The following is a 21,375-nucleotide window of genomic DNA, read 5'->3' on the forward strand; positions in this document are numbered from 1 at the left end:
GCTAGGGATGAGGAGGGGGTTGTGGCTCAGTGGTAGAGCACTTGCCTAGCATGTATGAAGCACTGGGTTCTATTCTCAATATCACATATAAATAAATAAAATAAAGGCCCATTGACAACTAAAATATATTTTTTTAAAAAAGGCTGGGAATGTAGCTCAGTAGTTAAGCACCCCTGGATTCAATTCCCAGTACAAAAAGAGATAGATAAGTAGATAGATAAATTGAAAAAGAATAAAAATTCTACTTCTATTTGGATTTCCTTGAAATCTGCCCAAGGGATCATTGAGTTGGTATAGAGCCTTCAGGGCCATAAACTTGGGGATCCCATAGATCTATTTCTCCCAGAGTTTTCCAAACTGGAATTTAGAGAGTCTGTGATATATATTTGGCTGGGTGGTAGTGGTGTTGTTGGAAACTTCCCTGAGAGACAAGACCCTCTTGACTCACAACCTTGCTTCTCTAGTCAATAAACAAAACAGAACAGGAATGGGATTCTCTCCTTTGGGAGTTTTTCTGAGCCTTAACCTACTGATGGGCATCATGATTCTTTAGGATAAGTGTAGGGCAGGTGGATTTTCAGTGTCCCCCCGGGATTACAAGAACCATTGCTGTGAAACTACCAATTATCTCCCAAGGGAACACTATTTGGGAAACACTATTGAACTGATCTGTGTAGTAATATCTCATTCTGTTATTTGCAGTAGCATATAATTTCTGCCCTCCTAAATTATTGGAAGACAATTTTATGAAACCTAAAAACATGCCGATGCCTGTAATCCCAGCTAATTACCCTACCCAGCAGGAAATGACAGATGCTCTTCAGAGTTGATGCCAAACATAGGCTTTATCCTCATTTTCCAGGTTCTTCTGTGAGGCTCAAGGCCCACAAACAAGGAACCACTTTATGACCTTTACATACAGTGTACAGATTTTTGTTAAAAAGATACTTCATCTATATCATGGAAAACTACCCAGGAATTAAAAGGAATGACTTCAGAGACATGTAATCGTGTTGCTAAATCTCCAGGGAATTATGCTGGGTGAAAAAAGTCTACATTTCTAGACTCTGTGTGTGTGTGTGTTGAACCCAGGGGTGTTCAACCACTGAGCCACATCCCCAGACCTTTTTAAAAATATGTTATTTAGAGACAGGGTCTCACTAAGTTGCTGAGGCTGGCTTTGAACTTGTAATCCTCCTGCCTCAGCCTCTGGAGTTGCTGGGAGTCCCAGGTGTATGCCACCACACATGGCAATTTCTAAACATTGTTGAAATGACAAAAGTTTGAAACTGGAGAACAAATTAGTGGTAGGCGGGAAGGGAGGAGTGTTGAGTTTAAGAGGACAGCTGGAGCGGTCCTGCTGGAGATTGGATTACTCTGCGCATTGACTGTGGTAGTGGACACACAAACCTACACGTGATAAAACTGCATAGAATTAAGCACACAAATTCACAATTATAGAAATGGATACAGATAAGAATGGAGAAATCTGAAAGATTGATGGGCTTTGTATCTATGTCAACATCTGGTTTGAGGTTTTGTACTATAGTTGTACAAGATTTTACCATGGGAAAAACAGAAGTCTCTGATATCTCTCACAACTGCTTGTGACTCTATAATTGTCTTAATAAAATTACAATTATTTACTAAAAAAAAAAGAAATATAGACTGGGTGCCATGGCATCTACCTGCAGTCCTACTACTCAGGAGGCTGCAGTGGGAGGATACCTTGAGCCCAGGGAGACACCATATTAAGGAACAAACAAAAAAGAAACTCAAGGGTTGGGGGTGTGGCTCAGTAGTAGAGTGCTTACCCAGCATGTATGAGGCCTTGAGTTCCATTTCCAACACCACCAACAAGAAATGAAGGGAGGAAGGAAAAAAAGAAAGGAAAGAAAGTCAATTTTTATAAAAGTAGGACCATGGGTTCCTCACATGTGCTAATGGACAAGCATGGGAGAGATGGCCTCCCTTTGCCCTCTCCGTCCTTGAGATCTCTTTCAGAAGAGATCTGTTCTAGGGGAGTCCACCTCACTTCCCTGAGATCTTCACTCCCTCTCCTGGGACACATAGTGTTTATGGCTCAGAGACCTCCATATTTAGCACTCCAGCTAGGAACCAGGGAGCTGAATCCTGACAAAGGAATGGGACAGTCCAGCAAGTGGAGGTCAGTGCAGACAGAACAACTGACCTCATGCGGCCTAAGGAACCTCAGACGCCAGAAACTGGACACTAGTGACCAAAGGCCTGATGGGAAAAGAGCACATATCAGCCAATGCCTGTAGGAGCTATGGTACTGTTTAACCCTGAACTTCACATGGCACCCAGGGGGCCCAAGAGGAGAAAGAGAGGTGTTGGATCTTAGTTGCGAGTGAAATGGCTGTAAGTGATGAGATTAAGCTTTCCACTATTAGGGGGAATGGAGAATTAAGACAGAAATCAAGTTTATTGTAGGAAAATAGTTACATTTTTGTACCCCTGAGTTTGTAGACTCTAAAAAATTGAACTCACTACACAGGTAGGCACTTTTATAAATGTACTTATACACAGATAGACACAGGTATAGACCACTGACATTCTCATGTGCATAAAACCTGTACCCAGTGGTGTGCTGGTAAATGTTGAACAGGTGGCTTTCTTTAAAACAGCCATAGCCAATAACCTGATTTGTAGCAGCTATTGATTTCTGTGGTATAGACATTCCCACAATGGTGATTTCAAGCTACAGACATATCTCTTAATGGAGTTGGAGAGATGTACACAAAGCTGGGTCTTTGTGAGTTGGTGTGAGTGTGCTCCGGTGCAACACCAGAGCTCTGACACAAGTCACATTTGCACATTGATGCATCTGCCCAAAGGTGCCTAGATGTGTAGGATTGCTCAGGTTTCCTGGAGGATGGAGATGCTAATTCTAATCCTGTAGACACATTCCTACAGGAAAAATACATAGATGTTATTTCAAATACATGTGTCTGCAGACCCAGTCATTTACAACATATACAAAGACAAGTTCAAAAATATAAGTAAATATGTGCCTGTCTACCTATAGATTCACACAGGCCGAGGTATGCACATAAAATCCTATGCAGACACCCACATACCCAGGAAAGAAGAAGGAATAGATCAGCGTGATGTGCTCAGGTTGCTGCCCTAGTCTGAGGTTCCACACCCTTCAGAACAACTTCAGATTGAGGCAGGTAAAGCCCTTCCTTCCCTTCTCTTCCTTCAATGGTTGAGGAGCCTTGAGGGGAAGAATGTTTATGCCATTTAGTTACACATGCTTCTGCACTCTGGGGACCACATATGCCCTCCCCACCTGGATTGGTCTAGAAGAACCCTGCCTTACTTCCCCAGAGGCTCCTTCCTCTACTCTCTTTCCTTGTGAGACAGTGAAATCCAACCTTTCTTCCCTTCCTTGTCCTGGGTCAGAAGCAGGAGATGTCAGTGTAATTCCACTCAGATCCCTCCCTATGGTTCCTGCTTTCCTTACGCCCTTATCACTTCCCTGTTTATCTCTTGCCCAGGCCATTGCTTAGCCTTCTAAGTATCTATCTCCAGGCTCCAAACTCTGCTCCCATTTGGCCCATTATAAGGAATCTGCCAGTAAATCAGCACAGTGCTGAGGTCACATATGTATTGGCAACTCTTAGGGCTAGATCCCGTTGAGGCGTCGCTGATTAAGACAGTTAGGGACCACCACAGTGACAAAAGGCAGATGTACTCCCAAGGCCTTAACTCATGATCTACTGCTCATTAAAAGTATTACAAAAACGGAATGAGTCTGAGCCCTCAATTATAACAGGGACTTAGAGAGGCAGCCTTTGCTAATAAGCACTGACTTCACTTGGACCTGCTGATGACTGATGGGTAACTAAAAAAGGATCAAGCTTGGCATCTCTGCCTTCATTTTGTATCTGTCTCCTTTATTACCTTAAACTGTGGGTCAGATTTCTGCTCACCTTTGTACACAGGCATGGTAAGCATTTAAGGAGGGTTCATTTAAAGCTGGCAATTGCCTGTTTCAAGGCTGAAGACACCAAGATAACAGTAAGTAGGTATTTTTCAAGATTTGCAGGGACATTCTACTACTCACTTTTACAACTTCCTTCTGCAGCAGCACCTGGAAATCTTCAGACAGTGTCGTAAACCTTCCAGGAACAGTGGAGCCTTGCAGAGAGGTTACCCCATGAGAAGAATGACAGTAAGCAGAGACAGTCATCTCATGGGAACCAAATTGCCCCTTTCCAGGTTCACAGGTCTGTTAATCATCCTGCAAAACAAATGGAGATTGCTCCCTCAAATGATAAGGATTTCTCCCTTCTCTGGAGCCACAGACAACTCACCCCCAGCAACCCAATAAAAGGTCTGTCCTTCCTGATTACCCACCCCCCAGTGCTCTCTCCCTTTTCCTTGAGGTACAATGAATTTTGCCCGCAATGAATTTTGCCTGTGTATTCATATTCTCAACTGATTCAGTTTCATTTCTATTGTTCCTGGGTCAGCAGTTCTCATCTCCAACATCATGCTCCAACATCATGACCACATGACCAATTCCTGCTTCCTTAGTTCACAATTTCACTTCTCCTTATTTTTTTCTATGTCTTTCTCTCCCTAGTGTTCTGTAAATTGTCTGTGCCATGGAACTTGCTTGTTCTTTCCTTCAGTTCATAGTAGGGCATTTACTATACCACATGTTTGTGGCACAGGACTTTATAGTTTACCAGCATTCTTTTTTTCCCCCTGCCTTATTTATTACATTAGGAATCAATTACCTTAAGATATATAGAATCCCACCCCCACATGTAAGCTATTTCAATTTTGTGTGTGTGTGTGATGCTGGGATTGAACCCAGGGCCTTGTGCATGTGAGGCAAGTACTCTACCAACCAAGTTATACCCCCAGCCCTATTTCAAAACTAAATGGCACACTTATAAATAGCTCAAGGTCAAGGAAGAAATCACAATAAAAGTAAATAAAAAGTGCTTTGAACTAAGTGATAATAAAAGCTTAAAATATCAGGATCTCTGGGATGAAGTAGTACTCAGATGAACATCTATAACTTAAAGTACTTTATCAGAAAGAAGCTAGAATAACAATAAATGATTTTCAAATTATATAGTGGGAAGGAAAAAATAAGAGTAAGACCAGAAATATATGAAATAGAGAAGAAATAATACAGCTAAAATTGATAAAAAATAAGCAAGTCTATTCAAGAAAAAAGCAAGAACATAAAAATTAATATCAATGGAAAAGGAGCTATCAAAATAACACTACAGATGCTAAAAATATATTAAGGTCATATTATAATTGTATGCCAACATATGTGATAGCTTACATATCATCTACCAGCATTCTTGAAACAATTTTTGGAGCTCCTGTCATGTGCCAGGTACCGAGGTTAGCCCTGGAAATACAGTGTTGAGCAAAGAGAACTGTTTCATGAGCTGTCAGAAGGATCTGTTAAGACCTTTGGGGCTAAAAGTCCTCTGTTCCAAAATAAGTGGATTTGGCATGAAAGATATTTTTCCACTGTCCTTCTTAACACCTTTGTCCTGCCTCCCCTGAAACTATAGTCTTCTAGCATCACACGGACAAAGTAGAGAAGGTAGAGAACAAGACTGAGGCTTACAGATATCTAAAGGAAATTACCGACCTCGTGAGTATCATAGGAGCCACTGCTGGGATGCTGCAAGCCCAGTGCAAAGGAGCTTTAAACTTTTACAAAGCTATTTAGAGTTAATGAACACCTTCCTGTACTGCAGCACCTTTATTTCTTTCTTGTTATAGTAACTAACCACACCCATAATAAACACTGTTATTTTTGTGAGTTTAGGCTAATTTGATTTCAGAGCCTCAGTTTTCACTGATAACGTGTGGTTGGAAATCTCTTCCTTATCATAAAATTTTAGGATGATAAACAAATTAAGGTATATAAAGAACTTTAAGGATTATAATGTGCAACAAAAATGTATAGTATTATTAGTCTTTTATTAAATGCTACTTTCTTCAAACCAATCACATGACCAATACTTATTTCAGAAACAAGCACTCAGTGACTTTGAACTTGTGTGATCTCCTGCCATCTCGCCCAGCCAGGAGAGGTGACTGAAATACTCTGGTCTGGATGGATAGGAAACAAGACATATAACACAGATGCATAACAGAATGTACTGCATGCTACAAATATGAGCCTCACATGTAATTTAAAATTTTCTAGTACCCGTATTTAAAAAGATAAAGACGCTGACAAATTTGAATAATATAAAGATTTAACCTACTATATCCAAAATGTTGTCATTTTAATATGTAATTCATATAGAAATGATTTGTGAGATATTTTTACATTCCCCTTTGACACTAAGTCTGTTTGATCATGTGTGTATTTTATACTGACAACATATCCCATTTTGGACTAGCCACAATTCCAGTGATCAACAGTCACATGGATACTGTGTAGGGCAACAAATATAAATATAAATGTTAAGATCAAGTGGTAGTGCGCTCACCTGGCATGTGTGAGACACTGGATTCGATCCTCAGCACCACATTAAAAAAAAAAAAAAAGAGAGAGAGATCTGTGCAACACTTTAGGGTTTTCCAAAAGTTTTTGACATTTAAATCTCATGTATCCAGGGTAGGTGTAGGTTTACCATCTTCATTCTGTATATATGAGAATCAGCAGCAAATTATGTGTAATTCTTTCAAACATCCAGCTACTAAATGATGAACTCAATCCTTGTCTTCAAACCTGGGCACTTTCCTCTTTGCTTTCTTTTCTAAACAAGCAAACCAAGAGCACACTGGAATATTATCACACATGTAGGTTCCAAGACTCATTGCAATGGTACAGAAAAGGAATCCATTTTTCTTTTTTTGTATGGGGGATTGAATACAGGGGCACTTTACCACTGAGTTACATTCCCAGGCCTCTTTAATTTTTTCTTTTGAGTCAGTGTCTCATTAAGTTGCTGATAGTCTCATTAAATTGCTAAGGTTGTCCTCAAATTTGCAATCCTCCTATCTCAGCCTCCCAAATCACTGGGATTACAAGTATGCATCACCACGCAAGATTAGAAAAAAATATATTTTTTCAAAATTCACCAACAATTTCGCGTCGCGTCTCTGCTCAAACTCCTGCCCAGTTTGAAACTCACCAGAATCTATTAGCTGTTATTCTAAAAATATGTGTGCTGGATCAAATACTTTGCAGCTACGAATGAAAATGTCACAGGGCAAGAATTTTAAACCTTTATTCTCTATCATGTAGTGATTTACTTTTTATTCGTTACTTAGTTCTTCAGCATCCCGAATGTAGGAAATGAAGATTCTTCTCTTCCAGTTTAAAAAGCACAAGTATGCCAAATATTCATGTCAAAGGATAACCAGACTCAGCCAGCTGGCTGTCAGGTAGAGAGTCCTGTTCAAGATTACAAGATGGCAAGCACGGAAAGGTCAGGGGCTGGACACGGATAGGCTAGCTCTAGAATTGCTGCCTTAAGAAGTACCCATCCCTAGACTGATGTTCCCGAAGAGACTTTGCTAAGGGCTGCCCTACTGCAAGGCAGAGTTGGGCGTCGGAGACACAGAACCACTCTTAGGAGCCCAAAGGGCCCGTCAGTGGCCAACCCTTCCTCCTTCGGGCTACCAGTCCCTTTCCTGACGCTGTGGGAGAACGGGTGCGGAGTGGTGGATGGAAAGTAATAAAAGGCCTGTAAAACTTTATCTGCTGGTGTGCGTCCTCGTAAATACCCTCCACGGATAACTAAATTAGGTCGGCAGTAAGAGCTGACTGTTTCCTTCTCAGGACAGCCTGGAGGGTTTTTCTTGTTTTGCAAAAGGCTTCTACTTCCTCCTGGTTTCGTATATTCACACAAGCGCAGCTGAAGATCTGCGCAGGTGTTTTGTGCACGCGTGTGATTTTCGCCATCGCCAGGGTCTCACATTAATTTCCTTAGGACGCCCCCGGACCCCAGGTTTGTGCGCGGAGCTCCCGGAGCCCTGCCGTGTGTGTGCGTCACCGTCAGCGTAACCCTGCACACAGCCGACAGGAGCATTGCGCACGCGCAACGCGGAGCTGCCAGCAACTTCCGGACGTCCAGGGCCGGGGAGGGGAGTGACGAGTGGGGCCAATTCGCGACGCCACTTTCTGACTCCAGCACTGAGGATCCAGTACCCATCCTCGGAAGCAGGGTCCGGGAGGAGGGAGGCCCGGCCGGGACCGGGAAGAGCCGCTGAGGAGCACAGAAGCCCAGTCCGAGGAGTTGCCCTGCCCGGGCCAACCAGGGACCAGGGGCGGTTCCCGGAGCCACGCCCCCTCGCGCGCACCGCGAGCCAGCTAGACTGCGCAGACGAATACGTGACGCGGGGCGGCGCCGAGCAGGAGGGAGGGAGGGAAGATGAAGGAGGGCGGGGGAGCAATCGGCGGGACCAGCGGCGGCGGTAGCAGCAGCATGGCCGCTCTCTATGGGGGTGTAGAGGGGTGAGTGCGGCCCGACGCCGGGAGCACGGGAGGGGCGGCCTCGAACATTCCAGGCTGGAGGGCGGGGCGGAAGGTCGTGGCCAGCAGGGTGTGCAGGTAGCCTCGCACCTCAGGATCCGGCCACTATGGGCTTCTGGGTTGCAGGGCCTTACGGAGAAAGGGTGTGTCACGTGCAGGGCCAATCTTAAGTGCGAGGCGTTGTGCCTTGCAGGGTCTCGGTGAGTGCCAAGGCCACACCCCAGGGGGTCCTTTGTATTTTACGGCGGAACCACGCCCCTTTCTTCCACCGACAACTCACTGGACAGCCCACTCGGCGTATTCCCTCTGGGAAAGCAGCTTTTTCCTCATTTCCAGATCCAGAAGGAGTTTTTGCAGAACAGGTGTCAGGTGTGAAGTTTCTGGGTTGGAGATAGCAAGCTGGAGTGAGTGGAAGCTGGGACAAAGATCTTTGCCTGAGGGTATCTGGGAGCTGGAACAGCTGCGAGACACAGTGTTCACACGTCCTGGTGCCCATGCCCCAAAGCTTTCATTTATCTTGGCACCACAGGCACCTCATGCTGGTTTGAATCTTCTGTTACTCTGTTTTTCTGCTAAGAATCTTGTCTGTAGGACTTTCTGTAGTAGCTCTGCCCCGGGTATAACTTTGGGTAATACCTCTCTGAGCTTCAGTTACTGAGGACAGAAAGGAACAAGATGATTGATTACCAGATTCCCTGCCAGTGACAAGATTCTGTGAATCTGAATGTGTTGACTCAGGATATAATAGAAGGTGACTTGTTTCAGAGCTTTTGAATTGGATTGAATTCATTTCAGTGTATGCCATGTCTCACTGCTGACTTACCCAAAAGTCTTTTCACATGAATTGTGAAGGTTGATTTCCCCATCCTGTACCATCTTGTATTTGTAGCACTTTTTTTTTAAACCTCAGTACAGTGTAGGTAGCAGTTTGTATTCATCCCTGTAACATTCATCTATAAGCTATAACCCATTTTTTTCAGTTTGTCAAGATATTGTTTTGGATGTTGAATCTACCACTTCACATGCATTGACTACTGTTTGAAACTTCGTGTCTTCTTTGAATCCGATGAGAAGGTCTTCAGTGTCCTCTCCTAAGACATTCCTAAAAGTACTGATCCATAAGGAAACACACATCCCATCACCACAGATCTGCCTCTAAACTACCATTTTCCCCAGTAATCAGCATTGGAGGGTTTAATTGATTGTGTGTAAATTCTCCCTGCCATCTGGTGAGCATTTCTTCCAAAGATGTCTTGAAGACCTTGGCAGGTGGAGCTCTCGGGTCTTGAAAGGCAGCCTTTAGTAGTTATGAGAGGAACAGAGAGATGTGCACATTTCTTTAGCTTTTTTTTGTTGTTGTTGTTAACCAAATGTTGTTTGTGCCAAGCTCTGTGCTAGTTATGAGGCTAGATAAATGATCCAAAGCTTGGCCCAGTGGAGCTGTTAAATCTATTTAGAAGTAGACACAAAGCAACTGAACACATGCTTGATGCAGAGGAAAATTTTAATAGTTATGGGGGCACTGTGAGGGTTTAACTAAATAGCCTTAACTAAGTGGGGTGGGCCACACATCAGAAAATTTCAAGGCCTAGATGATGCATATTCAAAGGGAAACTGAAGGAGAACTGTGTTTCAGTTTCAAGAGCATAACAAACACCAAACCACAGAGGTGGGTTTGAGAGTGGTGATTGGGATTACTGAAACTTATCTCTATCACACTGGGCTTTGCCTGCAACAGGGACTGCACTAGCTTAGCTCTACTGCAGGTTTTTCTAAGCAGAACTGAGTGCCCTCTTGTGTTCTGTAGGGGAGGCACACGGTCCAAGGTCCTTTTACTTTCCGAGGATGGGCAGATCCTGGCAGAAGCAGATGGACTGAGCACAAACCACTGGGTAAAAGCCACACTGAGGGGACCAGAGGGCTTGGTTCTGATTTGATTCTCTAATTCCAATTGAGGTGGTGGCTGGGATTCATAGAGCAACTGATAGGGATGACATAGGTCCTGCAAGCCTTTGTAACTCCTCCTTCCCTTGATTGGGCCAGCTGATCGGGACAGAAAAATGTGTGGAGAGGATCAACGAGATGGTGAACAGGGCCAAACAGAAAGCAGGGGTGGATCCTCTGGTACCTCTGCGAAGCTTGGTGAGTCTGGGGTAGAGCCTTGGAATTAAGCCAACAGCAACACTAAGACAGGTAGCAAGTTTAGATTGGATGAACTTGATGACTATGGATGAGAAGGCCTCCAAGGTCTAGTCCCTGGTGTTGAAACTTGTGATCTTACCCATTCTCATGGTTTCAGCTGCCACCTTCAACTACAAGTATATTGGAAGAGTAGGATTGGGGAGAGCCACTGAGACCTTGGTTTGAATCCAGCTTTACCACTCAGTATCTATTTGACCCTTAAGAAGTGGGTCTTACTTTCCTCACTTGGAAAACATTGCTAGCAGTAGCTATCCCAGAGTTATTGGGAAAAGTACAGTGATACATCCCAAAAGGGTTAACACAGAATCTGACCCATATGCACTCATTAGGTGTAAGCTATTCTTACTCTCAGCTTAGATCCTCCCCTCAAGTTGATGCAGCTCTGTCTACTCCTTGTACACATAAGTGAAATGTTCTTTGGACACAGCCAAACCATCACCCCTTACCTTGTTTCTCTGCCTGATTTTTCTAAGAGCATTGTTGTCTAAGCTCTAAAAACATAGCATTGTTAAATTCCTCTTTCCTCTGTCCATCCCCAGTCTGGGCTGTTCTCAGAGCCAGGGCCTTCTGAGGGGCGGTGGTGTGGGATGGAGCGACTGAGGCTGGATGAGCAAGGTATAGCCAGACATAATAGAGAGCAGGAAGCAGGCATCAGGAGGGTTGGGATGAGAAAGGCACTGTGTCTGGAGCTCTGCTTGCTTGCTCACCTCCCACGTGGCCCAGGGCCTATCCTTGAGTGGTGGGGAGCAGGAGGATGCACTGAGGATGCTGACGGAGGAGCTGAGGGACCGATTTCCCTACCTGAGTGAAAACTACTTTATCACCACGGATGCTGCAGGCTCCATCGCTACAGCTACACCAGATGGTGAGGAGATGGATGGAGGGGTGAGGTTGAGAACTGGTTTTTGCTTGGGAAAGCCCCTTAGAGATAGCTGGCAAAACTAGTATTGCAGTATCTGGAAGGAAGTCTCTGAGTCACCCCTCTTTACCCAAATCCTATCATGATCAGCTTAAGACTCTGCCAAAGCAGACTTGGAAGATAGAAAAAAAGTGGGCAAGAAATGTAATCATGGTGGTAAGCAAATCAAACATAAGACTCCATTGCAAAGGAGGGAGCCCTTGGTGGAAGCCAGTGAGAAGCAGGCTGTGCATAGCCTAGAGCATAGAGAAGAAAGTTGGGGAGCTCTATGATTTTGTAGTGCTAGATCACAGGATTGGTATTTGCTAGCTCTACCATCCTGGAGAAGTCATGGAACTCTCTGATTTTCGATTTCCTTATCTATACAGTGGGGACAATTATATTTATAAGGTGCTGACTAAATATTACTATAAGAACATTGTCTAGCACAATCTGTGGCACATAGTAGGAACTCAGTAAAGCAGGTAGAGTCACCTGAAGACTGGCTTAGCAAGAAGCCACATTCCCTGAAGGAGATGTAGACCATGTTCCTCAGTCCCTAGAGACAGGCTCTATGATTGCAGTTTCTCCGAGGCCCAGGCCCTCCCCTTTAGGCAGGAAACCTACTGGGCTCAGTTTTCTCCCCTGTAGGACTGGGTGGTAACCCTTTTGCCTAGGATGTGTGTGGTTTCTGTCCTATCTTCTTCCACAGTCGGAAGCTGTTGCTCTGTACAGAGCCTTGGCCACTGAGCCTTCCCTGCCCCTTCCCCAGGTGGCATCGTGCTCATCTCTGGAACTGGCTCTAACTGCAGGCTCATCAACCCTGATGGCTCCGAGAGTGGCTGCGGCGGCTGGGGCCACATGATAGGAGACGAGGGCTCAGGTGAGCTCACACTGGGCCTGGACCCTTTCCTTCCTGCAGCTCCCCATCTTCTCCCCTGCTCTTGGCCTACTAATCCCTGGGGGTTTTCTGGGGACAGCCATTCCAAGTGCAGGGTAATGGCTGACAGATCATAGCTGGACTAACTGCTGACATTGCTCTTCACTAGTGATTTTGCTCCAGGGTTCAGATTCACATCTCAGCACAATGGCTGTAGCCTACCTGTGTTGACTTTTGGAGACCTTAGGGAAGAATTGAGATTATGAAAGATCATAGATGCCATATCAGTCCGCTTCTGGGAAAGAGACAGAAACTCCTCCCACCATGGCCTCTTTATGGGTAGTATGTGTACATTTTCATAGGGGCCCTTGGGGCCCAGCTCGAGTTGTGACTCTGGCACAATTGTGAGAACTGATTGACCCTGTCTTTGTGTAGGAGATGCTGTGATACAGATTCACCTATTCTGTCTTCCAGCTCCAACTTGCTTTTATCTGGGTCAGTCAGATACAGTTTCATTAAAAGCACCTCCTTCTCCCCGGCATCCCCACCCCCAGGAATCAGGAAATGTAATTTTCTATAAAACCCAAGCAGATCACTAACCCTGTCTGGGTCTGAGTTTCCTTCCTGGTGAGCTTCAAGAGATAGCCCATCTTCTTAGCCCTCTCTGCTCTCTGCAGCCTACTGGATTGCACACCAAGCAGTGAAAATAGTGTTTGACTCCATCGACAACCTAGAGGCGGCTCCTCATGATATTGGTTATGTCAAGCAGGCCATGTTCAACTATTTCCAGGTACTTCCCTGGCCCCAGTGGATGTGCACATCTGGGGTAGGGCAGAGGGGGACTCTAAGATACAGCAGTTGCAGGAGAGGGATTGGGTGGGCCAAAGTGGGTCAGAGCTGCAAGGTGAAGTATAGGTAAGAACAGAATTTAGAATGCTGAAGACAGTGCATTCCAAAGGTAGCATGAGAAAGCTGTGGTTTGAGAACAAGTGGTTAGCCAGGCTTCATTCTTGAGCAGCTAAAACCCACTGAAACAGCTTTCTAGGCTAACATAAAAATTGCAAGTGAGGTCAGAAAGGAGAAATAGCAGGTAGAGTCTGAGCAAGGTCCTTGAATGCTGATCTGCTCTCTGGCCTTTATGGGTCAGGAAAGCCTATTAAAAAGGAAGCAGGAGAATTTCAGAGGGAGGCACAGCCACTTACCTAGCACACTGGGGACTGACTCCTCATCTGTGCTGTGCTCAGTTGTGGGTTGGGAGACACAACTGCCTTTAGTGGAGTCAGAGGTGAAAAGTGGGAGGATGTGGAAGGAAGAGAAGAAGGAAGATAAATTTATTTAATAGCTTGTCTATCTGCATGAGGGCCAGTCTGTCTTTTGGGGGTCACTTAGGCAAGCTGGACCTAAAGCTGAGGAAGGAGATTAGAGATATTAGAAGGTAGGGCATGTCTTCTTAAGGCTGAGGGATTGGTGATTAAAGAGTAACCCTATCCTGTGCCACAGTGAGGAATAGGGAGGAACCAGGAGAAAACACCTTAGCAGTTTAGTTGTCTCACCCAGTCAATTGTGTCTGCACTCCACCAGCATGCCTGCTGCTCCCTCTTACATTTTTCAGTCATTCTTAGAAAGTTGTTACCAAGGTTTGCTGTGTGTCCTGGCACATGCCTGTAGGCATAAGAGGCTGAGGCAGGAGGATCATGAGTTCAAAGCCAGCCTCAGTAACTTATTGAGGCCCTGAGCAACTTAGCAAGATCCTGTTTCAAAAAAATAAAAAAGGGTTGGGGATGTGACTCAGTGGTTGTGGTAAAGTGCCCCTGGATTCAATCACCAGTACAAAAAAAAAGAAGAAAAGAAAAGGAAGTTGTTATTAAGGTTAAATGAGACTGTGTATAAAATATTTATATATGTAGGTACTCAAATTTTAGCACCGCTTCCCTCTACTAAAATGTGTCTGGGAAATCATTTGAGATGTTAAGGGTAGGCAAGTTTGTTGGGGAAGAAGGACCTTCTGTGATCACATAAGTTTGGGAGAAGCAGATGAATTTCTTGGTTGCAGTACCTCTTGGAGCCTTTGCTAATGTGTGTTGTAACTCTCCCAGGGACAGTTGCAATATATGGTATTACTTAGATTCCTTTGACCAAAGAAACCTTTCCAAGAGCACTTTAAGGAACTATAGAACATGCTGTGGTGATTACATATCTGTATTCTATACTGCCTGTAAGCTAATGGGTAACAATGAAGTCCATGCTGGGAAAACACTTTTCTCAAAATGAGAAATCTCACATCCTTATACTTTCTAGAGCTAAAACGTGCTCCCAGAATTATTCTAGCTCTTCAAATAGTATAAATTAGGAAGGGCAACTTAGGTGGGCAAATGGGATTTTCTTTACTTCTCATAGCTGTCTTGTGTTGTTTGTCTTTCAGGTGCCAGATCGGCTAGGAATCCTCACCCACCTGTACAGGGAGTTTGACAAAAGCAGGTTTGCTGGGTTTTGCCGGAAAATTGCCGAAGGTACTGAGGTGGGGTAGGGTTCTGTCTGGCTTTGTTTCCCTCAGACCTGCCTAATTAGGGGGTGAAGTTCATATGGGGGCTAGACACCAATTTCCCTCTCACCAAGTGACCTCACTGTTTTGCCACCTCTGTCCTTGGTGATGGCACTGGGTGTGCCTTGGGGTTGAGGCAGAAGGGCTAGATGATTGTACTGACTGTTGTTTTGTATTGTCAGTGTTTCTCCTTGACAGGTGTCAAGGCTAGGGCAAGCTATATGCCAGTTTCTGAGAAATTTGTGAAACAGTTTTCATTTAGACAAATCTATAACTTTTTTTTAACTGGTTACATTCAAAGAACCAGGGGATTAAGGAAACCTTGGGCATATTTTGTTGGGTGTCAGAAGCTCAAAATATGGCTTGCTTGTTTATATTTTGCTTTCTCCACTGTCACGTCCATACTCTGTTAATTTGGATTCCATAGCCTCGGGGTACTCTTGGGCTCTTTTAGAGCCTGCTAGACTGAGTTCCTTCTCCCCCAGTAACAAGGAAGGGGCTAATCAGCGGCAGACTGCTGGAAGCAGGTGGGAGGCACTGACCAGATGTCAGCCAGCTTCTTAGCTGAATTCCTGGGTCCCCAGAGCTGAGAGATTCATAGGGATAGACTCAAAATAACTCAGTGTAACCTGGTAATCTAGTGGTAGGGTGCTTTGGGGCAGGGGGCTGTCCTTCCCAGTGCCTTCAGAGGTGCAGCGGGGAGGTGGAGAGTGCTGCCATGAGACTTGCTTGCCCCCGTGCCAGTGGTGAGGCATATGTCCTGATTCAGACTTCCGCCAGCTAGAGGTGCTGCCCTGTGATGGGGAGAGTAACCGGGACAAGCTGTCCCTGGGTGTTCACCAACCCCCTTTTCCCTTCTCCTATCCCAGGTGCCGAGCAGGGAGACCCCCTTTCCCGCTACATCTTCAGGAAGGCTGGGGAAATGCTGGGCAGACATATCGTAGCAGTGCTGCCCGAGATTGACCCGGTGAGTGGAGGTGCTGCTTCCCTTTTGGTGATGCAACTGCCCCATCAAACCCTGCATCAATTAGAAACTATTTTAGATGAAGTTATGAGGTGAGAAAAATTCTGCTTATAACATAAGAAAATCCTACGGTCTAGTGCTTCCCTCTGTAACTGGTGTGTTACTACCTGTATTTACGTGTAGTAAATGGGTTTAATGTCTGTCTGTCCCCTTTCTGTCCATTCCCCTTCCTTTTCTCTTTCCTGTTTCTGTAGTTGCTTGCCCCTTTTCTCTTCCCTCCCCTGCCTGCTCTTCTTGTTTCTCTTTCCTTGAGTTCACCTTATTCTGTTATTGACTAGAGGGAAAGTCTGGGATTTGGGGTTGGTCTTAGGAAACCACCTGGCAGCTCCAGAGATGCTTGTTCAGTCCACAGCATCCATTTTTGGCCCTCCACCCAGGTCTTGTTCCAAGGGAAGATTGGCCTCCCCATCCTGTGTGTGGGCTCTGTGTGGAAGAGCTGGGAGTTACTGAAGGAAGGTAAGTCTGGGGGCAAGGGGAGGGGAAGGGCAAAGGCAGAGAATGGGTCTGGAGTGGAAGTCCAAGAAAGCTGCCTGTTTTAGGAAAAACTGAGACCTGTGCCCTGAGGCCAAGACAGGCCACTGATGCCTCAGGTTAAGGCCCTCAGCCTTCACTTTGCCTCTGTCCCATCCGACTTCCCACGAACTAATATATAATTTATGCTGGGGATTAAACTTCGGGCCTCAGACTTGCTGTGTATGTGCTTTACCACTGAGCTGCAATCCCAGTTCCTTGAAGTCCTGAAAACGTGTCATATTCCAACGATTTATTAAATAACCTCTTTTTAAAAGTTAAAGTGAAAACTCAGAATCAGAGCTCCAGCATATGATTAACGGTGGTAACATCCCTAGTCAGCATAATCCTGGCCAGAAGAAACGTGACTTCTTTCCAGGCAGCCTCCTTTCAGGAAGTTGCTCAGCTCCCATTAGACATTCTGCAGGGCTTAACGGCCCCTATTGGAGTTCCCAGCATTGGAACTGAGAGGAGGGCAGGCCTTTGAGGCTGCTGGCTGCATGTGCCCTGGGATCCACTGTGTCCTGGGGACTTGGCCTGTTGGCCCCTTCAGCATCTTCACAGAAAGACCTTAGCATCTTTGTCCCCTTCCCCTCCTCCTGGTCTCTTCTCATTTCTGTCCTTGCATTCTTCCTTGCAGGTTTCCTTTTGGCGTTGACCCAGGGTAGAGAGATCCAGGCTCAGAACTCCTTCTCCAGCTTCACCCTGATGAAGCTAAGGCACTCCTCCGCCCTGGGTGGGGCCAGCCTAGGGGCCAGGCACATTGGGCACCTCCTCCCCATGGACTACAACGTCAATGCCATTGCCTTCTATTCCTACACCTTTTCCTAGGGGACTGGTCCTAGATCCTCCCATTCTAAGCCTAGTGGACATTGGGTGCTAGAAAGGAGGTCTTTTCTTTTTTAAAAACACATATAGAAGAAAATAAATGCACTCTGCCCATTCCCCAATTGGATTGTGTGTTCAAGCACCCTTGCTGTTATATCCTCAATGCACCACTAGCAGGTGTCCCAGAGGGCTTAGGAATGGTTTTGTCCATAGTTGAAAGCCCCACCTCCAGGGACTTGGTCTGTGATCTGCATCCGATCACCATGTTCTTGGACAGATAATTTATCTGTGCCACCTCAAACACATCCCCCTTGCCTTACCATACACATTAACCTGTGACTTAAGTTTTCTCCTGTCAAAAGTAGGTAATGATTCCTGCCTGACCCCTATTGGAACTAAGTAGTCTTCCCCTGAATGAGATTTCTCAGTAGGATTTAGGGGACAATACAATTCTAGTTCAAAAAATTTTTTACCTCACTGGATTTGGTAGTTGTAAGTAAGCAGTGCATTTTTCAGTTTCTTGTGTGAATGAATTCTTGAGTTTATGAAGATTGCTGAGGTCCAAAAAGGCCAACTAGGGATAGCCTATCTGGATGGCCTACCTGCCTGTCCCTGACTGCTACTAGCCTGGCTCTGGTTATGGCATGACATTTTGTTTGTTGTGTGGCCCCTGGGAATAATGAGCATCCGTGAAGAGCAGACGTGGTCCCTGTCCTCTGGATTCTGTAGTTGGACTAGTGAAGACAAACCTAAAGCTTCCTGTGCTGCTGCCTGTGCTACAGTCTTGATCCACAGTGGCTGCCTCTACAAGTGTCCAGAGTGTACACTATTAGAAGGCATCGATCATCTCCTGGACATGAGTTCTCAAACTTACATGCTTCAATTCTAGAGTTTATTTTAAAATCAGGTTTCAGTCTTTTTCCCTCCTCCTACCTACCCCCTACCTCAAGAGGTCTGACTCAATAGGTCAGAGATGAGTGGAGTGGGTGAGGAATTTTTTTTTTTTTTTTTTAATAGTCTCATTATGTTGCCCAGAGTGACCTCAACCAAGATCTCAAGCATTCCTCCTTCCTCAGCCTCTCAAGGAGCTGGTCATAGACCTCCATGCCCACCTAGGAATTTTCATTCCTACTCACTTGTCTTGGTGATTTTTGCCAGAGGTCCAGCATCTGTACTTGAAGGAGTTTGCCTTATTGCTTCTGAGTTCCAGTTACATTCTCAGGGGATCTTAGGTCTTACCTGTTTGTTTACAGTACATCATTCATGTGGAACAGAATGGCCGCAGCTCTCTTCCCTAGCCCAATGTAGCAAGCTGGTGCTTTGAGCAGTAAGAACTCAAGCCAAGTCCCTTCAAGGGACAGAGCACAACTTCACATCCAACTGTCACCCAATTCTTTGGGTCCAGCACTTGGCAAATCGCTAGTACCTCACCTTGTAAAAAGTCTGCAGAGAACAAGGATATAACAGAAGTACCTTTGCTATATCCCACAGTCCTAATAATAGTAATAGGGACTGAATCCAGAACCTCACATGTTAGGCTCACTGAGTTGTATCCACAGCCCTTTTTACTTTTTTTTTGGAGACAGGGTCTTGCTAAATTATTTAGGGCCTCATTAAATTGCTGAAGGCTAACCTTGAATTTGGAATTCTCCTGTCTCAGCCTCCTGAGTTGTTGAAATTACAGGCATGAGCCACCATGCCCAGTTTTTTTTTTTTTTTGTACCCAGGGACACTTTACCACTGGGCCACATCCCCAGCTCTTTTTTTGAGACAGGGTCTCAGTAAGTTTTTTAGGACATCAGTAAATTGCTGGGCCGGCCTCAAACTTGTGATCCTACTTCCTGAGTTTCTGGAATTACGGGCATGTGCCACTCACCTGGCTTGTTTTTTTTTGTTTTGTTTTTTGTTTTGTTTTAATGTGTTCTTAGGATTAGGTTCAAGCAGTGTTTTGGTAAAAAATTTATAAATAATGAGACCTACTTATGTTCTTCAAATATGACCATCACTCTATTTGTGTAGACTCTATAATTCCAGTTGGACAGTGGAGGTTTTAGAAAAGAATAGCAGCATATCTTGACTTTCTTAGTCCAAGAACATGATTATTGAGTAAATGTTAGTTGAAAAAATGAAGCCAGATTCACTGGTGTCCATCTGTAATCCCAGAAATTCCTATTGAGAGGAGAATTGAAAATTGGAGACCAACCTCGGCAACTTAGCAAGACTGTCTCAAAGTGGAAAGGGCTGGGGATGAAGCCAGTGGTAGACTGCCCTGGATTCAATTCCCAGTACTATACAAAAAACAAGTGAAAATCTCTCCCATCCCCCAAGTACTGGGGATTGAACCAAGGGCCGCACACATGCCCAACAAGTGATCTACCACTGAACTATATCTCCAATCTCTCCACCCCATGACGATAAAGTACCTAAGGTCAGATATGCTCCTAGATTCTATCACATTTAGTAGATGTGATAAGGTTTCAAGCAGGGTGTGGTCACATACCTATAATCCCCTTGGGAGGCTGAGGCAGGAGGTCACAAGTTTGAGGCCAGCCTAGAAATTTATCAAGACTCAAAAAATAAAGAGCCGAGGATGTGGCTTAGTGGTATAGTATGTTTATCTAGTATGACAAACAACAAAACTAAACAAATGTGATGAGGTTGTTTATTCTCATTAGTAAGACACTATTACACTAGTTGTGGTGCAGGGGCTTATTTTTGTGTGAGAGTTTCCTCCCCTTTAAACATATGCTTCCAACAAGATACCAGGAGCAATTCATGGGATTTTGCACTACCAAGGCATCCAAGCCTATAACAGCCTCATGACAAGGCAAGAAAGCAATGAGCACTGGACTTAAATAAGGCTGGCACTGCCTTCATCTGTCTGATCTTAGCACAGCTCATCATCCAGACCAGTAAGCTAACACTGATGTCTTCCAGGTGTGATGAAGTGCTCTGAGTGCTAAAAATGACTAGGCCATTTTTTAGTTAGCAAAATTCAGAGCTGTACACGTAAAATATATCCACACTTTAGTACACTACACTTACAATTAAGTTTAGTGAAATTTAAAAAATATACCATCCACATCTTCAAGGATGTTACAATCTAATATATCAGCCCTATACTTATAACTTAGAAAAAGTTATAAATAGGCAGGTCAACTCAGATTTTTCTCCCTAGCTTTGGCAAGAAATCAGGGCTCAAAGCAAAACCCATGGGCCCATAATCTTTTTAGCACCTAAAATCCTTGAAAGAAAAAAGTACAAAACACCAATCCTCTCAATAGTCGTCCCCACTAACCCTGTAGCCCCAGTGCCTAAGATGAAGCTTTGAATGTAGTAGGCGCTCAAACTTGTTTAGTAGTTGAAAGACCGATAACAGAATCTTTTCACTTTTTTTAAGGTAGGAGTTAGCTTTGGCTCAAACAGAAGTCAACTCTCAAGTTTCCTTTCTAGCCCAAGAAGTCCCTTTCACCACCTCTGTTCAAAGTGTACTTACTGCCACTACTGGCTGAGATGTATTAAGAGCTTTCACTCACTTTTTTTTTTTCTTTTCTTGGTATCAGGGATTGAACCCAGGGGTGCTTAACCACTGAGACACATCCCCAGACCTTTTTGTATTTTGTTGGAAACAGGGTCTTTCTAAGTTGCTTAGGGTTTTGCTAAATTGCTGAGGCTGGCTTTGAATTTGTGGTCGTCCTGCCTCAGCCTCCCAAGCTCCTGGGATTATAGATGTGTGCATCCACACCCAACAATATTAAGAGCTTTCAATGTGCTAGTCAATATTATAAAATTCTAATTTTCAAAATAAGACTCGGGGTAGGTGTCATACCTTTACCAATAAACAAGTTCAGGCCTAAGGGCACTAAGAAAGTGGTGAAGGTGGGGGTTCACTCAGGTCTGATTCCAAGCCCATGCTTTTACTGTTTTGTAATCTCATTTGGAAGGAATATTATTCAATTTAAACTGATATGTCTTTAGACATTAAAAAAAAATA

The 21,375-nt window shown here is 44.6% G+C and overlaps 1 protein-coding gene and 1 long non-coding RNA gene across 3 annotated transcripts; one reads left to right on the forward strand and one right to left on the reverse strand.

Annotated features, from left to right (window-relative positions):
• Window positions 1-2,410: 2,410 nt before the first annotated feature.
• LOC114092058 (uncharacterized) lies at window positions 2,411-8,386 on the reverse strand. The gene is made up of 4 exons (XR_003582609.2): window positions 6,507-8,386; window positions 4,094-4,270; window positions 3,102-3,241; window positions 2,411-2,931 (listed from the first exon to the last, which is right to left on the reverse strand). It is a non-coding gene; the product is annotated as an uncharacterized lncRNA (long non-coding RNA).
• A 1-nt stretch (window position 8,387) lies between these two features.
• Window positions 8,388-17,503, forward strand: Nagk (N-acetylglucosamine kinase). 2 transcript variants are annotated; one of them, XM_027934364.2, is made up of 11 exons: window positions 8,430-8,479; window positions 9,478-9,726; window positions 10,305-10,389; window positions 10,541-10,639; window positions 11,423-11,564; window positions 12,370-12,480; window positions 13,155-13,267; window positions 14,900-14,987; window positions 15,889-15,986; window positions 16,421-16,499; window positions 17,194-17,503. In XM_027934364.2, the coding sequence occupies exons 4-11, from the start codon at window positions 10,580-10,582 to the stop codon at window positions 17,382-17,384; spliced, it is 882 nt and encodes a 293-aa protein (XP_027790165.1). In that variant the 5' UTR covers window positions 8,430-8,479; window positions 9,478-9,726; window positions 10,305-10,389; window positions 10,541-10,579; the 3' UTR covers window positions 17,385-17,503. The 2 variants fall into 2 exon arrangements, with proteins under 2 accessions (XP_027790164.1, XP_027790165.1); XM_027934363.2 differs by lacking the exon at window positions 9,478-9,726 and having other exon boundaries at window positions 8,388-8,479.
• Window positions 17,504-21,375: the final 3,872 nt, after the last annotated feature.

This window comes from Marmota flaviventris, chromosome 14 (genome assembly GCF_047511675.1).
Source record: "Marmota flaviventris isolate mMarFla1 chromosome 14, mMarFla1.hap1, whole genome shotgun sequence".
Lineage (NCBI taxonomy): Eukaryota > Metazoa > Chordata > Mammalia > Rodentia > Sciuridae > Marmota > Marmota flaviventris.